The sequence below is a fragment of the Anopheles nili genome, chromosome X, assembly GCF_943737925.1.
Source record: "Anopheles nili chromosome X, idAnoNiliSN_F5_01, whole genome shotgun sequence".
Classification (NCBI taxonomy): domain Eukaryota; kingdom Metazoa; phylum Arthropoda; class Insecta; order Diptera; family Culicidae; genus Anopheles; species Anopheles nili.
The window spans coordinates 11,073,166-11,096,509 of record NC_071293.1 but is presented as its reverse complement, the minus strand read 5'-3'; the positions used below and the strand labels follow the sequence as shown (position 1 = coordinate 11,096,509).

The following is a 23,344-nucleotide window of genomic DNA, read 5'->3' as shown; positions in this document are numbered from 1 at the left end:
GCCTCATTCCGTTGGGATTTTTGTTGCTGGTTAAGCTAATACTGCCGTTGATTGTAAGATGAAGAATGAAATGCAATTAATGGGCTGATTTATTTGGTTTATTCGTTTTGTTATGAACCATAACGCTTTAAGTCAGAGTGGTTTAAATTTATTGTATTCCTTCATCAAATCTTATTGTTGCGATAGAATTTTAGCATTGCCAATTATACTATTGGCAATCCTGATTTCGCATTTATTTAAACCGTATGTAAACTGGAAGCAGCACTCCCGAAGACAGTTGGCATTTGTTGTTTCGTAAAAGCGAATAAAACTATTGTAAAAATGTAAGGAACATTATTTTTTTTTCACTGTCTCGTGCATTTCGCCTAGTATGATTAAGAGCAATTCATATGAAAGAAAAACCAGAATAAGCTATAGTTTTTTATGGTTGACGATTCCTCTAATATACGGCTGTGAGGAACATTCTAAACAAATAGTCTGCAACAATTTTTGATCAAAAAGAACCAATATTGAGCTGGCTGCTTGAGCAATATAATATTCAAAACGAGACGTTTTTGTATATCAAGGTGAATGCCAAGCACAAGTGAACCTCTGAGATAAACGTTGTTAGCGAGCATGAAAAAGTCCAAATACTGGAAAAATAAAAAAAAAGTAGCTGCTTCTTTGCCCTTTGAATCGAAGCGTTATTTTTTTTCATTAGTAATTTTGCTATAGTTGCTCCATTTATTTCGCTCTAGCTTCCCATCTAGTTTCATTACATTGCAGCATCTTTGCTCACAGCACAAAAAAGAACATAAAATTATCCTTTCGCGAATGAACGTTTCTTATTGGGTACGATTGACTATTATTTTTTTAAAAATGTAGCTGGTAAGCATTCTATACCAACTACAACAACTATTTCTATCTGCTCGGGTAGAGAAAAGAGGTAATGTTGAAAAAAGTAATGCAATCAAACAAATGTTCTGTCCCTGATATCTTCGTTTCTCTTAATTTTTGCTTTTGTTACTGACGAAAATGCAAATTTCGCTTCTCAACGATAGTGACTGGTTTATTCATCCCTCTACGATTTTTACGCGAAATATGGACAGTGCAATTAATAATCGTCTTTCAATTGGTCTTACTGTGGAAGTGAGTCATTGTTGACTGCGTCTCACATTCCAACACACGCGCGCACACACACATACACACACCCAGCTGTAGCTACATTTCCTTTCGATTCAATTCTTATCGAACATCAGAATACTCTTGCGACCAAAGCTCACTAAGAGCCGGTACTCTTGAACTGTCACCAAACCCTTATTTCCACAGATCTATCGCAACATTGCGGCTGTTTTCAGTGTATGGTTGCGTTTACCATTTTTCCTCCTTTTACAGCTCGTCCCGCAACAAAGTGTAGCGATTCTTGGAAGGACCTAGCTTTTTAAAGGTCGATTCTGGTGGCGTAGTAGGCTTCTTGTTGTCACTGTCTGTATTTGCGTCGGCGATTGCTGCCTTTTCTGGACCGTAATGGAACTCACTGATACAAGACGAGAGTGCAAGGGAGTCATATAAGCCTGGTTGGTAAGATGATTACACCGCACCCATCTTAAGTACTCACCGATGAAGCTTGCCGCTGTAGAGATCGTTCAGAAACTGCTTCAACTTGCCCGGCACGTAAATATCTTTGAAATTTGGAAACAAGTACATATGGCGGAACGAGTCTATCGCAATCAGCGGAAGGTCCGATTGCGATTTGCCGAGATGGTGCAGCGGATGCGCAAACCGCTTACCATCGGCCGTTAAAAAGTTAACGTTTTCTGCAACAAGAAAAGAAAAAAAATTCTCGCTCATTAAGGTGTTCTAATTTAGCGGAGCGTTTTAATTTTGTAAAGGTACTTACGCTTTTCCGAGATGAGATCCAACTGTACAATTGCTTTATAATCCTTGATCGATTCGAGATCACCAGGAGCGTAAAAGAGAATCAAAAACGGCAGACCCTCCTCGGTCAGTTCCTCCGCATTCTCGAACGTAATTTCGCGCACCAAAGGAACACATTTTTCCTGCACCCAGATATTAAGCTCGTCGAAGCTGTTCAGATTACCCGTGTACGTTTCATCGTTCTCATTCGACATGGCGACGTCCGGACGGAACACAATGATGGGATGGCCTTCGGGAAAAAAATTAAAAAAAAAACATATTTAGCATCCAAATCAATTCAAAGCAAGAAAAAAGATTAAAATTATATCGCAACCACATACTTGCAGAGTATCCTGCACGTTTACGGAAATCGTTACGGTAAAGCATGCGTGTAATGTAAAGAAGGGTTGTTAAAATCCGAGAACTGAACGTTTTGTCAAGACAAGGCAAAGTAAACTGGATGTTTAGTAGGATCTAAGGTAACTCATACCTGGAGGATGTAGTGCCTGCACTACGTCTCCAAACCCGACGTGGAACTGGCAGTCCTCCTTTAGGTTCGTTGCAACACGCCGGAACGTGTTGTACTCGGGCATATCGCGACGATCAAAGTAACCGACGACAATGCGCTTCTTCGAGTCGAGCTGCTCTAAATCTTTAATGTTCTGAAACTCTCGGATCGGGTCCTCTAGCTGCTTCTTGATGAACTCGGTGAACGCCTCGACAGTACGTGCGCCTCGATACTCGCGCTTCGTTGGCTGTCCATTGCGTAAAACCTTGAGCGTGGGGTATTTGGTAATGTGGAACCGCGACGCAACGGCGGACTCTCGATCGCAGTCTACTTTGCCCATTACCACCTTGCCAGCTTCCGGAAATGCTGCCTGAGCCTGTAACGGGAAGCCGAGTGCGACGAAATTTGTTACTCAAGTTAGTAATAAGTCCCCATCTCAAATTGAATTATTTGTTAATCAACGATCGTAACAAGTGCCGCCAGTTTGATTGCGATGATTGAAGTATATTATTCGCACAGTCAGCCAACTATTATATTTTTTCAAAAATAAACGCCAGTTTTGGTAGTAATTTCTTTCTGGTTGGTTGTTGGTTGATTTAACTGGTTTGATAGAGGTTGATTGGTTTCAAGAAACACGCAGCGATTTGCGACTTACTTTTTCAGCAGCTTCATCAAAGATTGGTTGCAGGATGTTGCTGAATCGACACCAATCGGCGTAAAAGTTGATTACCACTAATTCATTAGAAGCTGAAATGAAATTTGAGCAGTAAAAGGTTATCATCCATGCTATTTTGCTTGCATGGTTTCGAAAATGAATGCTACATGTACGAGGAATTATTTTAAATTTTTACCCATTATTTCCCTCTGAACCAGTTTGCTCATGATGAATTCGTTTAAAATTATCTCAATTTTTATCTCTTATGACACAAAGCATATCATGTGCTAAAACTTTTCTTAAGCTCTTTTGTTTGCAAAGAGCACACTCTAAATTATTAGATACAGCGCTGGAAGCCTGATTGTAATGTATTACTATCAACAAAGGCGCGCAGTGAATCGTCTTCAATCATGCTTCAACGACGTGTGTCAATTTACGATAGAGAGATATTTGATAATTTTTTTTGGCCGTGCGACAAACGACAAAGAGCCCGACATAGTCGTAGTGATAATATTAAAGATAAAAAATCTACTTGTTCGAGACGAATTGAACCCGGAATTGCATTTGAACGACTGTTCAGGCAGCATGGATGGTACATGCATTTTCGTTAGGTGCTAATAATGAAACACGTACCGAGGGTCATGTCGATGTTTTCACTATTTAGTTGAACTGCTCCGCTATCCGTGGGGTTGTAAAACATGTAAACAACCTAAAAGTAGAGAAATACCATATAACTAATACGACATAATTCCATCGTTGGCGGCAAAGTGCTTAGAAATTGTAGATTTTTCAGCTTGTATTGAAAAGTTGTTTCATTTTTATTTTCATGAAATGTCAAAAGTTTTACAACATTTTTAACAAATATGTTTACTTATTTTACACAACTAAACTATGTTCAAACATCATATGGCAACACCATACGCGTTGGCATACGATGTAAAATGGAAACAGCTTATTAATTGACTGATTGAACAATTGAATAACAATCTATTCTACTCTTATACTCACCATAAAATATTGTAATATTATCAATTTCACACTGGTAGCCATGTTGCCTTTTCGTGTTATTATCGACGTTTCTTAACAGAAACTTTGCAGAAATTTATATGCTGTACATACGATGTACAGTGCACTGAAAACGTGTAACACAGCAAAAACAACACTTTGGGTAATTTCTGGTCTAAGGCCAGAATACGTAGGGTATGGTAGTGTAGTACAAATTTTGCCGGCTGCAGCGGGTTCAAAGCACTTTTTACTGCCGATATGGATGCGCAGAACACCCGGTAGAGGCGAGAGGGCGTTAAACAACTTGGTACTCTGTTTAGAAACCCGGAAGCCTGCTGCGGCAATCGTGGGTATAACACGTTGCAACTGAACCAACTTGTTTGGTTGTCGATGTTGTTTACCGCAACTCTAGTAGAATTTCGCTCAAAGCGATAAAAACTACTAGCGAGAAACTCGTTCCGATTGCTTGGATGGCGGGTCAGAATAGCGACGAAAATGTACGCACACAGCCGTGCGCTTGGAGACACGTACACCTTACCTGTTCATTGACAGCTGTCGTCCAGCGATAATATGACGGTAGTCAACGAGAACTAGAATGCGCAACCCGGTGAAAAAAGTATGCCACAAGCACATGAAATCGCAGCTTGTTTGATGCATTCACAGGGTGTCTCAAGGATTGACGGAAAAATAAGCAACAAAAATTGACATTTTATTGTTTCTTGCTCGTCGAGGTTACGGCCAACGTCAACTAGCCAGTTTTTGCAGCATACCTTTTGTGGTGCACAATGGCGTTCTTTAATTTGCTAAATCAAGTGGAATATGCGTGTGTTTGCGGCTTACTAAATCCCCTCACTAAGCTGTACTTTTGTCGGCACTGTATGAAGCTGCGCTGTGGATTTTGTGTTTGCCATGAGGTGTGTTTTTCGTCACCGTCCTCGGATGATGTCACCGATGTACCTGCCGTACCGTGCATTAATCGCATACAAAATTCCTACTACCTGCCAGGTCGACTCTCATTTTTGTTCAAACTGCTTGGAGAACATCCCGTCTTCCGAAGCGAAAATACGGAAAAATCGCTGCAACACCTGCTTCAACTGTCCCAGCTGCCAGCACACGCTATCCGTACGTGCATCGACCACCACGGTTCCGCTCTCTGGTGCCGACTCGAAGGAAGGTTCGCCCGCAACAGACGAGCAAAAGCCAAAACCGGCGAACCCCGATGCGCCTGCGGCTGCCCCAACAACCGCCAAGCAGGTGACGAAGAAGATGTACTACTTGGCTTGTCTGACTTGCCGCTGGAACTCGCGTGACGTCGGCATTCCCGATCAGATGGTCGCGACCGGGCAGTGGCCGGAACCGGACTATCCGAATGCGACCCGGTTCGCAATGATCCTCGAGCACTACCAGTCGGTCGTGCTGTACGACAAGCAGGAGCGGCAGGAGCTGTGGCGACGCAAAACGCCGAAACAAAGCAAGTTTCCCAGTCTCACCGATCGCACCGGGCTGACGGTTTCGATGATACGCCGCCAGATGGGCTGGTCGGACGGCAAGGTGCAGCTTAAGACAACGCTGACACCGATCAAGGAGTCGGTTGCGAGCGCCGATGTCGACGATCTGCCAGAAGAGCTCTTGACCGGCGAGGTGAACCTGAAAACCGTCACGACGCTTGCGCAACGCCTCGCACAACCGGCGAAACAGCCGGCCACGGTCACTCAGCTCTATCCGCAGCACAAGCTGCTCTCAATCAAACGCTCGCTTCGGTGCCGGCAGTGTGACCACAACGTGATCAAGTCGGAGTACAATCCATCCTCGATCAAATATCGCATCGCCCTGTTTGCGGCGTACCATGTGCCGGATGTGCGGCTGGTTCGGTGCGATCCGGTTCGAGAGGGTGGCACCGAAGCCTGGCTGCTGTTGCGCATTACTAATCCTACCATCAACGAAATGGCCATCACCATCATGGAGCTGCCGACGGTTGAGGAGGAGAAGATGCTCATTCAGGAACACAAGGCTTCGATCGAGATCGGTACGGTTGGTTCCGGTGCAGGTGCTGCTCCGTCGCCAACTCTATCTGGGCTGAGTACGACTTTCACCCGGCAGGGCATGCTGCTAGAGGAACCGCGTATGATTGACAGGGTCGTGAATGGGACGCTAAAGCTTCCAGACAGCAGTTTCACGGTTCATCAACGCGATGATTCTGCTGAATTCGATGAAGTAGTGCAAGGACACCAAGATGAACCCAAGTAAGTTGATTTATTGGTGATATATTACACAAGAAAAAATACACACTCAGCGATTGCACACGGGCAAAATATTAAGTTCAATCGCTTCAACATTAAGTTATGTCCACTTTTCTTATCTCTTTCACCTTCAGGTTCATTGTTTGGCGCAAAGCAAACCATGTCGCCATCCGGTTGGGTATTGAAACAAAGCCGGATGTGCCCGCCGGTGAGGACATCGTCGTAGGCTTTTCATTGCAGTACACCTACGTCAACACCGTCGTCGATAAGAGCGTCGCGTCATCATCCACGGCTGTGAGTAGCTCATCGTCTGGTGCCGGAAAGGAGCAGAAACGGCAGGCGCTTACTACGCGCATTTATCTGAACCTGGGCAAACTGCAACCGGTGAGCTCTGCATAGGGGAATGCTTTGGCCGCATTTAGCTTGCTAAGCGCTACGTGCAAAACATAAAGTGGTATTTATTATGAACATACATTATACTCTCCCATATATCGATAGTAATAAACTTGTGCTAATTATTATTTAATTGCATGGCTTTACCTAAGGGTGTATCAGTTAAGAAGCTGCGTATACATTCATTTCACGTTACGTGTGTTTCGTTCGCAACGTTCGCTCTCCTCAAGCTAAAGGTATTCCAAGCAAGTTAATTCCTATTTGATAGATTGCAACTATACTAATACAGAAACAAAACTAGTGGTCAAGGCATCCTACGATGAGAGCGAAACAATGATCCTATGATGACATATGACGGAGAAACTGCTTGACGTTCCCATTTGTGCGGATTCTGTGGCTGCCATTGTACTATTTATCCTTGTGCCGCTGACGCAACCTGATCGCGCATCCTTTGCACCACCTCGAGGCACTTCCGGCGTACAATCTTTCCCGACGGCGTCAGTGGCAGCTCATCGACAAAGTAAACACCACCACGCAGCCGCTTGTAATCGGATACCTGCTGCTCGACAAACCGCACAATCCGCTCAGCTAGGGTCGGATCTTCAGCTGATCGGGGTGAGCGAAGAACGAGCGCGGCCGGCAAATCATTCTCGTTAGCAGGAACCCCCACCACGCAGCACTCGAGCACTTCCGGCATCTGTTTGACGAACGATTCCAGCTCGGTTGGCGATATCTGGTAGCCGGCATACTTGATAATATCCTTCTTCCGGTCGATCACATACAAATGGCCGTCCTCGTCAAAGTACCCGATGTCGCCAGTCGCGATCCAACCGTCCGGTCCAATCGTACCCGTCGTCGCTACCGGATCACCGTAATACCCGGCAAAGGGCACCGGAACACGCAACCGGATCTCACCGGATTCACCCGGTGGCAGGAATCGGGTGCCCGTTTCACCATCAACAATCCGCGCCTCAGCACGAGCCTGTAGCGTCCCGACACAATCGTCCCGGTAGTCGTTACCCTCGGTCAGCGAAATTAGGCACGATTCGGACATACCGTATCCGATCTGGATGGTCGTGGTTGGGGGTAGCATTTGTCGTAGCCCGTGATAGAGCTGTCGGGACACACGGGCTCCACCGCACAACAAGAGTCGAAGTTTGGGGAGGCTCACCGTGGTTGATCGGAGCACGTGAACGAGCAGGTTGGATTGATACGGCGAGAAAAACGCGATCGTTACACCGTGACGTTGCAGTATTTCGAGGCTCAACTCGGGAGTGTACGGATCACGTGTGACGATCCGCGTGGCTTGTGCGATCGTACCGATGATCAACGAGGCAAAACCAGACAACCAGTAAAGGGAGCTGAAGGCAAGCAATCTATCGGTTGGTGCCATGCGCCACAAGGACGGCAGGTTAACGATGCAGAATGCGTGCGTATAGCTAACACCCTTTGATAAACCGGTGGTTCCGGAGGAGCACAGAATCACGGCTAGATGGGAAGCGGGATCCTCCAGTGTCGGTGCTCTGCAGAAGAGGTTGTGCGATGAGCTTCCGCAACGCAAACGCGAATGTACACATGAAATACTTACAGAAACAACTCCTCCGTACCCGTGGGCTCAAGCAGCTCTTGGACGTGCCGAAACCCGGCCACCTGTGTCTCGAACAGCACGAACACCGGTTCAAGGTTAGCCTGTTTGGCACCTTCGCGCACCACCTCCAGGATGTCGCTCTCGCAGAACACCAGCACCGGGCGCGTTATACGAAACATGTGCGCAAAATCAGCCACCGTAAAGCCCGGATCGAGCGTGTTGATGGGGATGCCCAGTGTAAAGCAGGCGAACATCACCGGAGCCACATGTTCACCGTTACGCGACGCCAGTGCCGCCATTGGTGTATCCTTGCCATACCCAAGCCGTTGCAGGTGTTCTGCGACGCGCACTGTGCGCAAGTACATCTCGCCGCACGTTACCGCGTGACCTGCGTCGGCGTTGATTTGCGTGATGTGTTGGGGGTCGCAACGGCGCAACATCGTGAGGACGAGCTGCCCGAGGCTCTGGTTGACATTGAAGAGTGGTGGTGTTGGCAAACCGGTCCAGATGTGTGTCGCCGGATCGTAGAAGCAAGTTCGCCCGCGCGGGCTTCGCTGGCTGGCCATGTTTCACTCGCGTTGTGTGTCGTTTGCTTGGAAATCGAATGGCCTTACCAAGCTCTGCGATCAACGATCTGCACCGAGCGGCGTGTTGCGAGTAACTGATTTAATGGATGCTTGAACATCACCTCTCCAGCGAGCCGAGATAGGGGTCACTTGATAAACCATTACCCTACGGCAGACAAGAAGTACCCTAAGCAACCAGAAGGGTCCAGATTGAGTCACACGACATCGGGCGAAATACGGCGCAGCAGGATGAGCGTGATCAGAGCGAGAGAAAAATGCGCGAAGAAAAGAGCAAGGAAACAAAAAAGCAACGATGTCAAGAGCTTTCCGCCAACGAGCGCCCTTGTACTGGCTGGGTATGGAATAATTATCCATCGCAGAGATTAAAGCACATCTTGATGTTTGAGCGAGCGGTATCTCGTGTCGTTCGTAATCTTTCCGGCTCATAATTGGCCTGCGTGTTAGCTTTGCTCTAATCTGTGGCACGTTCTTTGCTCCCTTGAGGCTACCGCAATCGGACAGAACCCGTAGGCGAAGACATTCTCAGTTTCTCGATCGCGTGACGTGACGAGGACGGGTTTGTAAGTTGGCAATCTGTCGGCTTAATTGTTACTGCTGAGGTTAGCCTGATAGCGCACGATGGGGCGTACATTAATCAAGGCGGACATTTCGATTTGTTGAGATGATTTGCGCTTTTTGACCATTTGCACTGTAATTTTCGTTTGTACACATCGGGCTCGTTTCTCGTCAATTTTTACTCCAAATGCGATGTGTGGAAAATATCGTCACATAAAACAGAGTCATTGGGTTGGTAGAGATGAAGCATCGTTACCCATCTCATTTTCTTCGAGCTACAGTGTACGATCTATTGAACATGCCATGGCATGTTTGACTTGCAGCTGATTAGTTACCAGCGGAAATTATTAACTACAGCGAGGCTACGAACGATACGGATGATCTCCCAGGACGAGGACAAACAGCTGTTTCAGCTGATAGTTTCAGTGAAAATTAAGAGAGATCGCTTCAATAAAAGGGTCCATTTCAATGAACATACTTCCATTGATAGCTCCCATACTTATGCTTTTCGAGTACGGACAGGTGAGTTACTGGCGGAAATTCAACACGAAATACAGCAATATTAGTGGGACTTCGAACACTTCATATTAACGAACAGCCCACATCGTTTGTCCCACTGTGCATCGTTGAATTGTGTTTCAAGTTTTCCATGCCCATATTGTGACCCTTGACCTACTTATTACGGATGGATAACCATGTCGCTGAGGAAGTGTGATCTCAACGGGGTTGTTTCGTTTTAGTTTAAAGGATGCTAAAGCACTGGTTTCATTAAAGCCATGCTTCATAGGATCAGTGCAAACGATAGGAAAGCAGAACCCGAATGGAGATTTTTTCTACACAAATTGTATGAGATATGGCTTGTTCTCTTGGCAACGGGACAGCTGAAACAATATGCCGGAGGGCAAGAGCGAACCATAATGATTGCAACGATGTTGCATATTTTGTTTATGGAAGACCAGGAAAAGTACTTTATTCGATGTCAGAAAATATCTATTGTAAGTTATTTATTGTTATAATTTTTAGAATATTAGGCAAAAAATTATAATAGCATGTTAAATTTCATTTCTTCATTTAATGAAAAATAAAACATTGGCTTTTTTACAATCACATAAAATGGAAAACATGTCATTTTAGCTCTAGGGGATGTGCAGTTTTGGTTTAAGGTACTTCTTTACCTTACGCTTCGCAAATACATTCTGAACGAAAGATACCTTTTCTCAAACGTGTTCATTCAGAAAATAGCACGAGCTGGCTCCGTAACCGAGTAACAGAAATGCAACCGCCATATGGTTTCGACTTATTCAATGACATCGTGTTACTGGCGGGAATCTACAAAAGCAACGATGTACGAGCAACGCGGATGGACTGTTGCTTGCTTTCTTATTTTCTCTCACGACCAGGACAAACAACTGTTTCATCTGATCGCTTCAATGAAAGATCGCGATTCATTGCACATGCGATAGAATGTATGGTTGCTACCTGGTATATGATAGCTCCTTTGTTATGCTTTCCGAGTTTAGGTATTTGAGTAACTGGCGGGAATTTAAAACTGAAGAAAAGACGACACGTTCCACAGGGTGGGACCGAGTATAGACCCCTGTGGAACGCCAGCCGTCATTACACGGGTGATTGATCCTTCGCTGGTCTCGAATATCAGCTGCCCCTCGGAGAAGTAACTCTGAATCATTCGCTGCAGGGCCAGGGAAACACCTTTGTCCACCAAAGCAGCCGCTATCGCCAGCTTGCCATGTTGAAGGCGTTACGAACGTCAAGCGAGACCACCAAAAGGCATCTGGGGTCTCTGCTGTTCGTCCTGGTGTACGCCATCGCTTTTCTGCCAGCCGTTATGACGCGTTGGATGGCCTGTGCAGTAGACCTTCCGCAGCGGAATCCATACTGCTCTGCGGACAGACGGGGCGCTTCCGCATCTTCCAGGTGTTCAAACAGCCGATTAAGCACGAACATGCACAAAGGCCGATATGATGACGACTCCCCAGGAGGCTTTCCAGACGTTGACAGGAGTACCAGCCTTTGCCGCTTCCATGCCGACGGGAAGTTTGATCGGTCAAAGCAGTCCTGATACACCTGTCTTAACACTTCCGGGTATTCCTGAACGGCAGCTTTGATGGCTGTGTTCGAAATGCCGTCCAAACTGGAGGCCATCTTAGGGTTGAGGTTCGCTACGATGCTCCATAGCTCGACGGTGAACACTTGTCGGACAAAGCCCACATCTGCTGAACGACTGCCCTCTTCATTCGCCGGCCATGTGAAGTCTGGGTGGCTCGGGAACAAATCTCTGACGATACGCTCTAGTACTGCGCGGTTTGTTTCCGGTGAAGTACGACTACCACGCAGGCGAGCCTTTACCACCTGGTAGTCTGAGCTGGCACGATGGCATGCTGCTCCGCCAATGTGGCCAACAAGCGAGCATTTTCCTGCTTCGCCTGGTCGATCTCGCGGATAGTGTTGCGGCCTTCCTCTACGTAGCGCAGCATGTCCTCTTCTGCCTGCGCCTTTAGATACTTCACTTGCTCCTTCAAGTCCCGGCCCACGATAACAAGCTCTTTCAAACCGTCCTTCATCAGCTTGATCTCGTCGGTCTTCTTCTGCAGCTCTAAGTCGCGCGACTCCAGAATCTCCCAGAGTGTGTCTACTTCTTTGTAAAACAAGTGGTTTTCCTCTTCCAGCATGTCGTAGTCGTCCTGGAGCATCCTGTTTTCCAGCAGCAGCGTATCGTAGCGTGCCTCCAGCTTCATGTTGGTATCGTGCATCTCGCTCAGCTGTCTCTCGTAGTTACGGTGCAGATCGCGGATCTGCTGTTCGAATTCCTCAACCTTTTCCAGCGAACCCTCCGTGATGTGCTGCAGTAGTTCATCCGCTTTCGTGATGCTGGTTAATTCACGCTCCAGTACTACACTACTATTCGTTCTGATCGTGAGAAAAATAAGAAAGCAAGCAAAGTTTCACGCACACCATTTGTATCTTCGTTGTCGTTTTAAATTTCCGCCAGTAACTGTTATACTCATACTCGGAGAACATGATAAAAGGAGCTATCATATACCAGGTAGCAACCATACATTCCATCGCATGTTCAATGAATTGCGATCTTTCATTGAAGCGATCAAATGAAACAGCTGCTTGTCCTGGTCGTGAGAGAAACTCCTGGTCCTGGTCGTGTGTATTTTGATACAGAGTTCACTAAGTTATTAAATAAGCTGGGTATATAAAAATATCTAACCATCAACACAAAACATTTGTATTAAACAATTCGGATATAGCAAAACTGTAATTGAGTATAAATAAAGAGCAATCTGAACAGTGGAGAGACACAGTCCGATAAGCAAACCTAACGCTTCGTGTTTCTAATCAAGAGCATTGAGGGTCCCCCTACCCAAGGTAAGGCCTCAAAGTCTCCAACACTGCTGTATGTAGGAAAAACTCTTCTAGATTTCCAAAGATCGCCTGAACGATCAAATCCGTGAAAGCTCCACCGATTGATATATTACAAAAGCTTCACCCAAACAATTTGTATCTTCGTTGTCGTTTTCAATTCCCGCCAATAACTGTTATACCCATACTCGGAGAGCATATCAAAAGGTGCTATCATATACCAGTCAGCAACCATACATTCTATCGCATGTTCAATCAATTGCGATCTTTTATTGAAGCGATCAGATGAAACAGCTGTTTGTCCTGGTAGTGAGAGAAAGCAAACAATTCCAGGAAACAAATGCTGATATTCTGCGGTTGCGGAGAGAATAAAGATGATTTTCTATCCCAAGAGACATATCTGCTGTCGTTTCAAATTATTTTACCCCTTCTTTCAAAAGAGAAAGGGTGCAAACCTGTATACCAGGGTATACCAGGCACAGGTACGGTTGCGCTCTCTCTCTCTCTATCCAATGAACGCACATCTTAAGTACAGTTGATAATAATGCCTTTATTGTGAACTCTAAAATAACACGTCACTTACTTTTTTTTCAAACTAGCTGATAAACCCGATTTCATTTGGGTCGACGTAGTTTAAGGAAAAATAAAAGGGCATTCTTAGGTATGTTTATGTAATTTAATTTTTGATGTGTATATCATTTTTTTTCTTATTTAGTTGTATTCACTCTATAAACGTTATTCCTAGCTTCGTCTTTGAAGGTTTTCTATTTCATTCACTCTATCTTGCTCTGTTCCTCTTGACATACCCCTTCCAATTGGTTGTACCTGCCTTTTTCAAAATAAATGCTTCTTCCTATTCATAACGCGAGGAAAATTCATTTACGCCGGTGGGAAATAAAGGGAGGTTTCCAAAGAACCTCCTGTCTGTATTACCAAGAAAATAATTCAGTCATAGCAATAAAGCTTGGTCCGGATAATTTTAGGTGAGGATGATTCTTTCTACACAAAATTTTAAAAACAAGATCTCCCATACGAGCTCTTCTTATTAGAGTATTGGAAAAAGTGGTCAAGCAAAGCAATCATGTCTGATTTAAATGAAATGAGGCAAATTCGTAAAAATGTCCATAATTACTGGAAAATTCGAATGGGGACGTTGCAGCTCTCCTGGCTGGAAACAAATTGGTGGGAGGGCATACAATACCTAATCGGAATATTGAAAAAAAAAAATGCACAAAATTACAAATATCGTCTAATTTAACAACAACTTTTCATGTACGTCTTAACACAGTCTATGCAACAAGTAGCAAAATATCATTTTCTGCAATGCGGGAATGGGAGGATGCAACCCTAATTCATTGGTATGTTCAAATATCGCTTAGCGATACAAAAGTTCATTGTTTATTTTTTTTTACTAGTGACTTTTACATTATGGTCGGGAAAGGAATTTCCGTTTTCAGAATAAAAGAAATTAACAAAAATGTAAAGTCGTCAACAAGCTGTTCAGTTTCCTGCAACTATTCTCTCTTCAAACATTTATTCAGTCACTAAGCTGGGCTTAAAAAATCAACTCATTTCCTTCCCATGAATATTCAAATTTAAAAGTTTAAAATGTTTTGCAACACATAGCGCTATGCCCTTATTCAGTAAGATTCAATTTTTAATTGTGTTGAGCAGCGTTGGAAATGTGGTTGGTGTAATAAATTTTAATATTGATTTCAGAGCGTAATGATCACGAACGGCGAATGGCGTTTTCAAAGAGAACAGCAATACAGATGAAATATAAAGGAAAATGGAAAACTGTTTCCATGTAGCTTCAGTGACGAAATAAGAATAAGAGTTAGAAAAGTAGAAACATTTTGATCGTCATACATGATCAGGATGGAACAACATGCTACATTTCTTGATTGCTATGTAAATAAATTTATGTGACAGATCCAAGACAAATGATACTGGATAAAAAAGTATTTCCGAAAGAATTAAAGAGGCAAACACTAGCCATAAAAAATAGGTTTTTATCAGCTAGTTTGAAAAAAAGTAAGTGACGTGTTATTTTAGAGTTCACAATAAAGGCATTGTTATCAACTGTACTTAAGATGTGCGTTCATTGGATAGAGAGAGAGAGCGCAACCGTACCTGCGCCTGGTATACCCTGGTATACAGGTTTGCACCCTTTCTCTTTTGAAAGAAGGGGTAAAATAATTTGAAACGACAGCAGATATGTCTCTTGGGATAGAAAATCGTCTTTTTTCTCTTTTCCGCAACCGCAGAACATCAGCATTTGTCTCCTGGAATTGTTTGTTTTCTCTCACTACCAGGACAAACAGCTGTTTCATCTGATCGCTTCAATAAAAGATCGCAATTGATTGAACATGCGATAGAATGTATGGTTGCTGACTGATATATGATAGCACCTTTTGATATGTTCTCCGAGTAATTCTCCGAGTACGAGTATAACAGTTATTGGCGGGAATTGAAAACGACAACGAAGATACAAATAGTGAGGGTGAAGCATTGCTGGCCTTCTTTTTTCTCATAATAAGAAATTTTGATTCAAATTAAAACCTTGGGTAACGGTTTTTGAGTAGGAGATCATTCTCGTTTCCTACATATAGTTTCCAAAATAATTGTAATAATTCAACGCAAGTACTGCATTTGCGATTTACGATTTACGAAGTTTGTGTAACCAAGTGGCTGTATTGGAAATCAGCAAATAGAGAAGATTTTTAGCGTGCCCTGGCTCCAGAAAATTCACATTTTATCTGGTTGCTAATTATCCGCTTCGATGAGACAGATAAATGTTGCTTGCCAGATAAGTATTGTACACAAGATAACGTCCCGTCTTCCATATGATGGCTAGTAGATCTTTGGACCCGTTTCTTGTGAGTGTACAACTAAGCTTGGCCTGGACTGTCATGACGTAACACGGATATGGCGTACGATGGCATACTCAATATCTGTATACTCGAGATACAACCACGTGCTATCGTCCATTGCTCAGCATAGATTTAACGCTTTTTCCGACACATTATTCTCGGACATTCAAACAAAAGTATTGACGATCTAGATTATGATGCGTACGTTATCACAGATACGCTCATGCTTGAGCACATACGAAGGCTGTGTCTGTTGAACTTTGTCCTGTTCTGATGACAAACGTTGGCCGATAGTCAGCGTATGTTCTTCAAATAAAAATATGAAACATGATAAAATGCTCCGTCATAGCAGAGCTAATTATAATCTACCTTAGTAACTCTTTTGTAATTTCGAAGCAGCAACAGCAAAAGTAAATACCATCAGCTCCACCAGGAAGAACAAACCCTTTTTGCCATGATTATCTCCTCACGCGAGATAATGATGGTCATTTTATGATGCAGCTAAAAATATGAAATAACATCACTTGGTACTAAAGAACAACTACGATTATAAATTAAATCACAGCCTGGAACGGGGTAGCTCACAAAATATTGCATAGCGATTTCCCAATGATATATGTTTAACGAAAATTTAAAATTAGTCATTTTCATTTATTTCTCATTTAAGCTTTTTTTTGCTCTACAAATCAATTGGCCCTAATTACAATGCAAAATAGAAGCGCAGCACACTTATAGCAGCAACAAATTGCGGTGTCCGAAACATATTATAAGCGGTATCGTTCGGTACGTACCGTTTAGATATTCGTAATCAATTTCCAAAAAAAGTCACCCAACTAGCTTTGCGGGGAATCTTTCTCTTTGCGGTGTTGGTCAGAAATTTTTTTTTCTTTTCGAATATAACAATGTTTAACTTAGCTGAACATCCGGTGTGCGATTTTCGGTTTTATAGCATTTTTTGTAGCTATTAGTACTGGAGAATCATGTTCATCAATCAATGCTTTTCCGAAAAAGAATAGCTTATATCAAGATAATGTAATACCAACTGCGGTTCTCGTGAACAAAAACAAGACAGTGAAAATGAGATAAACATGTTTTAAACGCGGCTGGAACAAGCTTAACAGGTTTTTCGTAAGCCGTCCAGAAAGCGATAGCATAAAGAGAGTACTAGCATTAATTATGAGAATAATATTACATCATAAACAGAAGCAAACAAATATATAAATCTTCATTCGTCAGAATCGAGTTGACGTCCCTGTTCCGCGTCATGCTTCACTGCAATACAATTTTAATGATTATTTTCCACCTCGGCAACTGGTTCGTATTCCGCGACTGATATTCAGAAACAGATGTCGTTTGCCCCTGCCGTTAATCGACATACTTTTCTTCTTCTTGGGCACTTCTTGTTTGTTCAACAGCTTGTCCTACTTTGCTACCAGCTTTTATTTACTCGCTCGTTCTGATATTTATTAAGAACAACAGTTCAAATATATATGTTGAAAATCTGATAGAATCATGCTCCACAAAACAATCCATTGCTCTTGTATATGATTCTATACATTTAGGCTATTACTTAATCTCTGCCGGCTGTTTTTATCGTTCATTCGGGTGTTGGGATCGAGTCGATTACAATGCTTGATAGAAAGGAGCAAAACACGTCTATATCTGCGTGCTGGTATGATCACTTACATCTAGTCGTGCCAGTGGTGTCGCATTTCTAATTCCTCGATTAACTGTTATCTTTAACAAACAAATCTGTCACCTTTTCCGAACGTTTCACACATTCCTTCACATACTAGAGCTACTAGTCGCATTGTCAGTGAGCGTGGATGGTTTGAGCGTCCCATATACCCAACTCTACTCGACACCACGATACTAAGCGACAAATAAGTCAGGCGGCAGATGTGGTAATGGTACGTAATGGTATACAACAAAGTGTCCAATATTCTCCTTTACGCAAGGACGTGCGTCTAACCCTATCAATAAACTTCTACCGCGGATCCAGATGGAATCTTCACTCTTCAAGGGGGACTCAGGTGTCTGATTCGGTTTAACTTCGTCGGAAAGAAGCAAAAGAATCGGTTGAATGTTTGGGACCGCAACACAAAAGGTTTAGCTACGAAATGACGGGAAACGCTTGTCTTTTCCCTTCCAAGCGAAAAGAGCTTGTGTTGGGGTGGGTGTTGGGACTTAAAAGGCGTGTTGAAGGGTGGAAACGGAAGGGCATTCGCTACCACGCACGTGCATCCATCTTTGCAATAATAACCGAGAGAGTCCACGGACAGGTGGCAAAGCAAAAGTAACTAACGTTAAAAAAAAACAAGTAGTAAAACGAACATAAATACAAAACACTAACAAACAACAACTTTTCATTTGCCGCCGGCGTGTCGTAGTCGAAGGGCCCCATCGAGGTTCCTTCGATCCGTCCCCGGTACGATGCCCGAAGGGTGCACTAAATTTCGTTTTTGAAGCGTCGATAAATCGACTGCACGTAGGTAAAGACACACTTCCAGTCTGGCTTTCGCATTGCAACCATGTCATCCACATCCAGTAAGGGCGCGATCCCGGCTTGTTCACTGTAGACCAAAGGAAAGAAAGAGATTATCAGCGCACTCTCGTTGACTTCATGGGTTTAAAGTACTTACTCAGCCACTCGGAAGGCGAGGGTGAAATTATGGCGTCGCTGTTGTGGTGTTAGCTTGCTAAAATCAAAAGTGTTCGGTAGGAAGTGGTGAATCAGCGCACAGAATGCCATTCCATCTGACCAGCTGGTGGAGAAGTTTTCTATTTTAACGTTCTATTGGTGCAGGCACCGGCGTGCGGGAAGAGAGCAAGAAAAACGAAACAGGAATGAGTCCATCGTACAGTCGACGGGTGACCGCACAGTAGAAGGATAGAGAAGGGTGCTGGAACAGCTACCGAACACCTCCAAACTGCGGCGTGTATGTTAAGGTTAACAAACGCTACGCGTTGGTAATGGAATTAAGCCAAACTAAGTCTAAGCTACAAAGGAAAACGTTTGTTCCGGGATCTGACAAAGATCGGATGCTAACATATACACGCAAGATTAATGTCAAATCAAGCAATCCACACGGCATAAATTTGAACGCACCATACTGTACATGAACTACCGAAGTACACTGTTTGTATGAGAATTTTGCATAGAAAGTGATGATCAACGTTGTTTCTCAACATCACTGTTTTAACGACTAGGATTAATGTATAGGAAAGATACTTCTCCTTCTGGTCTCTATCATTGTCAGCTTGGTTCGAAGCTGTTTCGTGGAGGAGTAGAATCTGTGTACGTATCTTGGAAAAATCCAACTGTCATTTCAAAAATTCAACTATCTACAGAATCATGCCATATCAATCGTAAATTTCCAAGCTTCCTCTATGGGCCTTTTGTTAAATTGTGCAACGTCGATGATCTGGTGCTACTTACGATATAGTATTAGTTTATAGCAATGCATAAATGTTCATGCCCACAACATCGATTCTCGCCGGTAATAAGCGCTCTCGCACTGTTGCAGGGGATTGGTTTTAGGCTATCTAAAGGTGCACCTGAGCGCCCAGAAAACTTGACGGCAGTGAGTGCATGTTTGCTTGGCCAAACGAATCTAAACGAGTGTCGAATTTACGCGAAAAAGAACAAAAGCAATCCAGGCGTTGATGTTTAGCGTGCATGCGTGCAGGCTAAGAGTTGAAGTTGTCAGAGGTTGAGATTTGGTATGGTAAAACAGAATTATCAAAGCCTGTCCCCGTCGAGATGGAAAACAGTTTCATGGTGATAACCGCAAACGCTAACTAGCTACCCTTATTGAAGAAATTCGACAAAATTTTCCTTCCGTTGGGAAAAGCTGTGGGAAGTCTGAAGCTTTTTAAGAGGTGCCAAGTCCAAGAGGAAACGTGCGTATGGCGAGATAGGAAATAAGTAGACACAAACAAGGAAATACACATACAACAAAAACAAAACCAAATTCGAAACATTTCTCGAACACACTCGGTATAAAGCCAGCCTGAGCCTGTCACTCGCAACTTGGGCCAAAACGAAGAGAAAATGGAGTGTTACGACCCGTGAGAGGAGGTTAAAGGTAATCGCCCATGCCAGACTGCGCCCGTGCCCGAACAAAAGTGCCAAGAGCGCACCGAAAAGCAAGGGAATTAAGGCAGCAACAGAGAACAGAGAGACATACTAGAAAGGGAGGTGGAATGGGAAGAAAGGGGAGAGGGATCGGATTGAGCTAGTAAATGGCTGTACCTCGTATTCCTTCGTCTTCATCTGGCACCACTGCAACAATTGATCCTTAACAGTTGCGGCGCGACGATTCAATGCGGGATCGGTAAACTTAAACATGGGACCCATCGCGGCGGACGGTGTCGTCGGAGTTGTTGGTGTCTTAGGGGAGCTATTTGTATTTTTTTTGTCGTACGGCGGACAGAGAGCGAGCGAAAGGTGGTTGAAGAAATGCGGGGATACAAACAGGCAGAGGATTTGTGCAGACATATAAAGAAAGAGATATGCGGATAGAGGTAGGGATAGATTCGAAAATGACAGTCAAGCAGGAAAAAATGGCATTGAGATTGATAGAAGATGAGCGATAGAAGAGATAGCAAGGGATATGAAGAGATAGAATATAAGAAAAACATATTATACAAAGAAAGAAAGAGACAAAAGAAAGAGAGATAGAAAAATAGATAGGGCATGTACGAAAATAAAATTAAAATCAAAATAAAAATGTGTGTAAAAATAAAGGAAAACAGAAAGAAAACATAAAAAATACGTCAAGATCAGAGACCGTGGTGGAGAAAACAGGACAACGTAGGTGTAAAGGCAAGGTGGCGCGATAGTAGTGATCCTGGGAACACAGGGGAATGTGGCGAGCACAGAACGAGGGTTATGAAGGCCCGCTTAGTTTCGTGGTTGCCATGTCAAACACCTGTGAATCTGAGCGGATAAGATAATCCTCTACGAGGTACATTGGGGCTAATCTCAGTCAGTTGTAGGGCCGTGGTCGTGAAGGCGGCCTGAGATAGCGAACCATCAGAAGGGAGATCAAGTTGGATAGATTTATGAACGAATTTTGCCCACGATTCGGAAGGGGTCGATGTACTCTCGCTAGTGTGCTGCTTCGGACGGTGGAAGCTACACTAGCACGCGCAATGTAAACGATTCTCTCGAAAGCGTACGGGAAGCAACCCTGCCGTGGGGTTTGTGCTACTTTTTGGTGAGCGCTACTAATTAGGTCGATGATGCAATATTATGGATGGCGGTTACCTGGTGGGTGTGCTAGTTGGAATGATGTAGAAATTCGATTTATATTAGTTACGAAGCATATGTTTGTACCCTCGCTTGCCAAAGGTTACAGTTAGTTCTCTACATTTAGATCAAAAGGAGCTACATCACAACGTACCCCGTTTGACCGCGTCTATCAACATATACTACTATGGATTCAATCATCAAACTCAGATAACTCCACAGCGGTGACTACGCAATTTGCATAATCACAGGATCTAATCATGCTTTGCTATGTTTGGTGAGTATGTAAATCGACCTTTGTCGTTACGGGAGAAATATGATGTGTTTAATTTATCATGAGGTGGTTCAGGGAGCTATTGTGAGATGAATGGTTAACCTACTAAAACGATGAATTTAAAAGTTCGATGCGACTGTAGGAATTTTTTCAACTAGTGTTGGGTAGATGGAAATCATAGATTACGGATGTTTACTGCTAAATATGAACGGATGATGGCGATGAGATTATATAATCACACGTTTACGAGTACAAATTGCGATGGTTGTCTCCCAAATTTGAATTCGACTATAAAATGGTGTTTGTTTGGAACGTTTTGTATTCGTAAATGCGCGATATTTGCCATTTCCATCCTCAGAATGTATACATTAACTTACTTAGGAGGTGACTGCGATGAGAGAGAATTTTGTTTGTCAAGCTGACGGAACTTGGCAAAAGGCGACATTGGCTTCGGAGCACTCGAGGCCATTGTTGTCACTAAAATGAAGAAGTACATCATCAGTTTGTTACCGTAACAGTCTTAATTACCAATCGGCCACCTACCTGTCGTCCTTGTTGTAATAGCTGTGCCGTCTTGTGATTCCGTCCTTGTACAGGCGGTACTACGAGTAGTCGTTTGCTGGCCTGCTTGGTTCGTGCGAAGTCGATGGTAATGAAAAGAAAACGCATAAAACAACATGGACATTAGAGGTGATTGAAATTGGCAGCTTTCACGCTTCATGGTGAAGCAATTATTCGGGGGTTGTTTTTAGTCAGCCAACTAGTACGATACTGAGCAGGAAGCTAGTCAAGGTAATACTAACGAAATCAAGCCACATCACATTTATACCATTAGGGGGCGGGATTTTGACACAGTGGAGTCTTGGAAAAACTACAAACCAAGTACAGTACGGACAAAATGCAACACTACTTAGCAGAACAGCACAGCACATTGCCACAGCTGAGAAGGACCTGGCAGAGTAGAGACGGCATACTCAAACACAAATGCAATTTTGTTCACCCTAGATCTAGGCGCAGCTCAGCAACTTGATTTTCGGAGCGATTAGGATAGGACGAATAACAACACGATAAGCAAACAGGTACAACACACACACACGCTACGTGCTTCACACTACACGACACAAATAGCAACACGGTTGATGACAATGCAGCATGAGTGATGTGTGATAAAAGGACATGATTCGTATGCGAAGATTCGATCACACCGACGTTTTTTAAAGGCCGTTTGTTCAACATCGTTCGTGTTATCATACACCTGTTCATACGAGTGTTAGATGACATCCACACTCATGACTCAGGCTTTGGCGTGACCCGCTGGTTGGCTGAATTTGGGGCATATGTCCTGCACCCATTTATCTGAACATTTTCATCATATAAATTTATTCAGCACATGAGCTCGGGCTGAATTATCTATGTTTGGTTTCGTAAATCGATGAAGCTGGGGCATACAAGTGGACCATATTGCACCATTTTCGCACCACTCTGCTGGTATGCCATGGCCCCCAGGTGAGAGTAACTCCTAGAGCGAGAAGGATGCTGGTGATCGCAGTTGGCTGCTAGTAGCAAGATGTAAGCCACGCGCGAGCATATGCAAACATCAACCGCAACCATAGCCCGCTCAACATGCACACCGATAGAACCTCGCGTAATCAAGGCAACACAGGGAACTCAGCAAAATGGGGTTTCGACTGCAAGGCTGAGATAATTCGTGCAAGTCTTTGAATAGCGCAGTATAAACGGAAAAACGGCTCAGCAGCGCTATGCTGGCAGAAAACTCACTAGCGATGAGTATTAGCGGGCTAAATGTGATCAAACCACGCGTAGGTGTGAATGAGCAAGACAGATGGGTGAGAAGGAACGGGTGGAGCGAGAGAGAGAGGGGGGGGGGTGGAAGAAACAAAGACAATCAAAATGATCGCGATAAAAAAAAACCACAAACACGCAAATTAAAAAAAAACGTAAAACGACAGAAAATGGAATAAAATACTTCGAAACTCACTGAGTGGGGCGTAATTACACTGGTATGTAAAAGAGGGTGCGCAAAACGTTCGTTTAGCATTTGGAGTTGGTTTGTGGTTTTTTTGTTTGCATGTGTTTTGTTCACATTTGCAGTAGATTTGCGGTTT

The 23,344-nt window shown here is 43.7% G+C and overlaps 5 protein-coding genes across 5 annotated transcripts; 1 reads left to right on the top strand and 4 right to left on the bottom strand.

Moving 5' to 3' along the window:
• Positions 1 to 7: 7 nt before the first annotated feature.
• On the bottom strand, positions 8 to 4,109 carry LOC128729338 (endoplasmic reticulum resident protein 44). The gene is made up of 7 exons (XM_053823010.1): positions 4,068 to 4,109; positions 3,693 to 3,768; positions 3,060 to 3,151; positions 2,387 to 2,780; positions 1,880 to 2,146; positions 1,598 to 1,796; positions 8 to 1,516 (listed from the first exon to the last, which is right to left on the bottom strand). Exons 1-7 carry the CDS (start codon positions 4,107 to 4,109, stop codon positions 1,369 to 1,371), a joined length of 1,218 nt encoding a protein of 405 aa, XP_053678985.1. The 3' UTR covers positions 8 to 1,368.
• A 740-nt stretch (positions 4,110 to 4,849) lies between these two features.
• LOC128728841 (dynactin subunit 4) lies at positions 4,850 to 6,784 on the top strand. Its single transcript, XM_053822490.1, has 3 exons — positions 4,850 to 4,978; positions 5,070 to 6,307; positions 6,439 to 6,784. The coding sequence occupies exons 1-3, from the start codon at positions 4,850 to 4,852 to the stop codon at positions 6,701 to 6,703; spliced, it is 1,632 nt and encodes a 543-aa protein (XP_053678465.1). The 3' UTR covers positions 6,704 to 6,784.
• A 325-nt stretch (positions 6,785 to 7,109) lies between these two features.
• On the bottom strand, positions 7,110 to 8,851 carry LOC128728967 (uncharacterized). The gene is made up of 2 exons (XM_053822618.1): positions 8,286 to 8,851; positions 7,110 to 8,220 (listed from the first exon to the last, which is right to left on the bottom strand). The coding sequence occupies exons 1-2, from the start codon at positions 8,849 to 8,851 to the stop codon at positions 7,110 to 7,112; spliced, it is 1,677 nt and encodes a 558-aa protein (XP_053678593.1).
• A 2,939-nt stretch (positions 8,852 to 11,790) lies between these two features.
• LOC128728966 (uncharacterized) lies at positions 11,791 to 12,511 on the bottom strand. The gene is made up of 2 exons (XM_053822616.1): positions 12,450 to 12,511; positions 11,791 to 12,355 (listed from the first exon to the last, which is right to left on the bottom strand). The coding sequence occupies exons 1-2, from the start codon at positions 12,509 to 12,511 to the stop codon at positions 11,791 to 11,793; spliced, it is 627 nt and encodes a 208-aa protein (XP_053678591.1).
• Positions 12,512 to 16,326: 3,815 nt separating this feature from the next.
• Positions 16,327 to 23,295, bottom strand: LOC128729335 (smoothelin-like protein 1). The gene is made up of 6 exons (XM_053823008.1): positions 23,218 to 23,295; positions 21,762 to 21,842; positions 21,596 to 21,695; positions 19,946 to 20,093; positions 18,333 to 18,484; positions 16,327 to 18,263 (listed from the first exon to the last, which is right to left on the bottom strand). The coding sequence occupies exons 3-6, from the start codon at positions 21,685 to 21,687 to the stop codon at positions 18,140 to 18,142; spliced, it is 516 nt and encodes a 171-aa protein (XP_053678983.1). The 5' UTR covers positions 21,688 to 21,695; positions 21,762 to 21,842; positions 23,218 to 23,295; the 3' UTR covers positions 16,327 to 18,139.
• Positions 23,296 to 23,344: the final 49 nt, after the last annotated feature.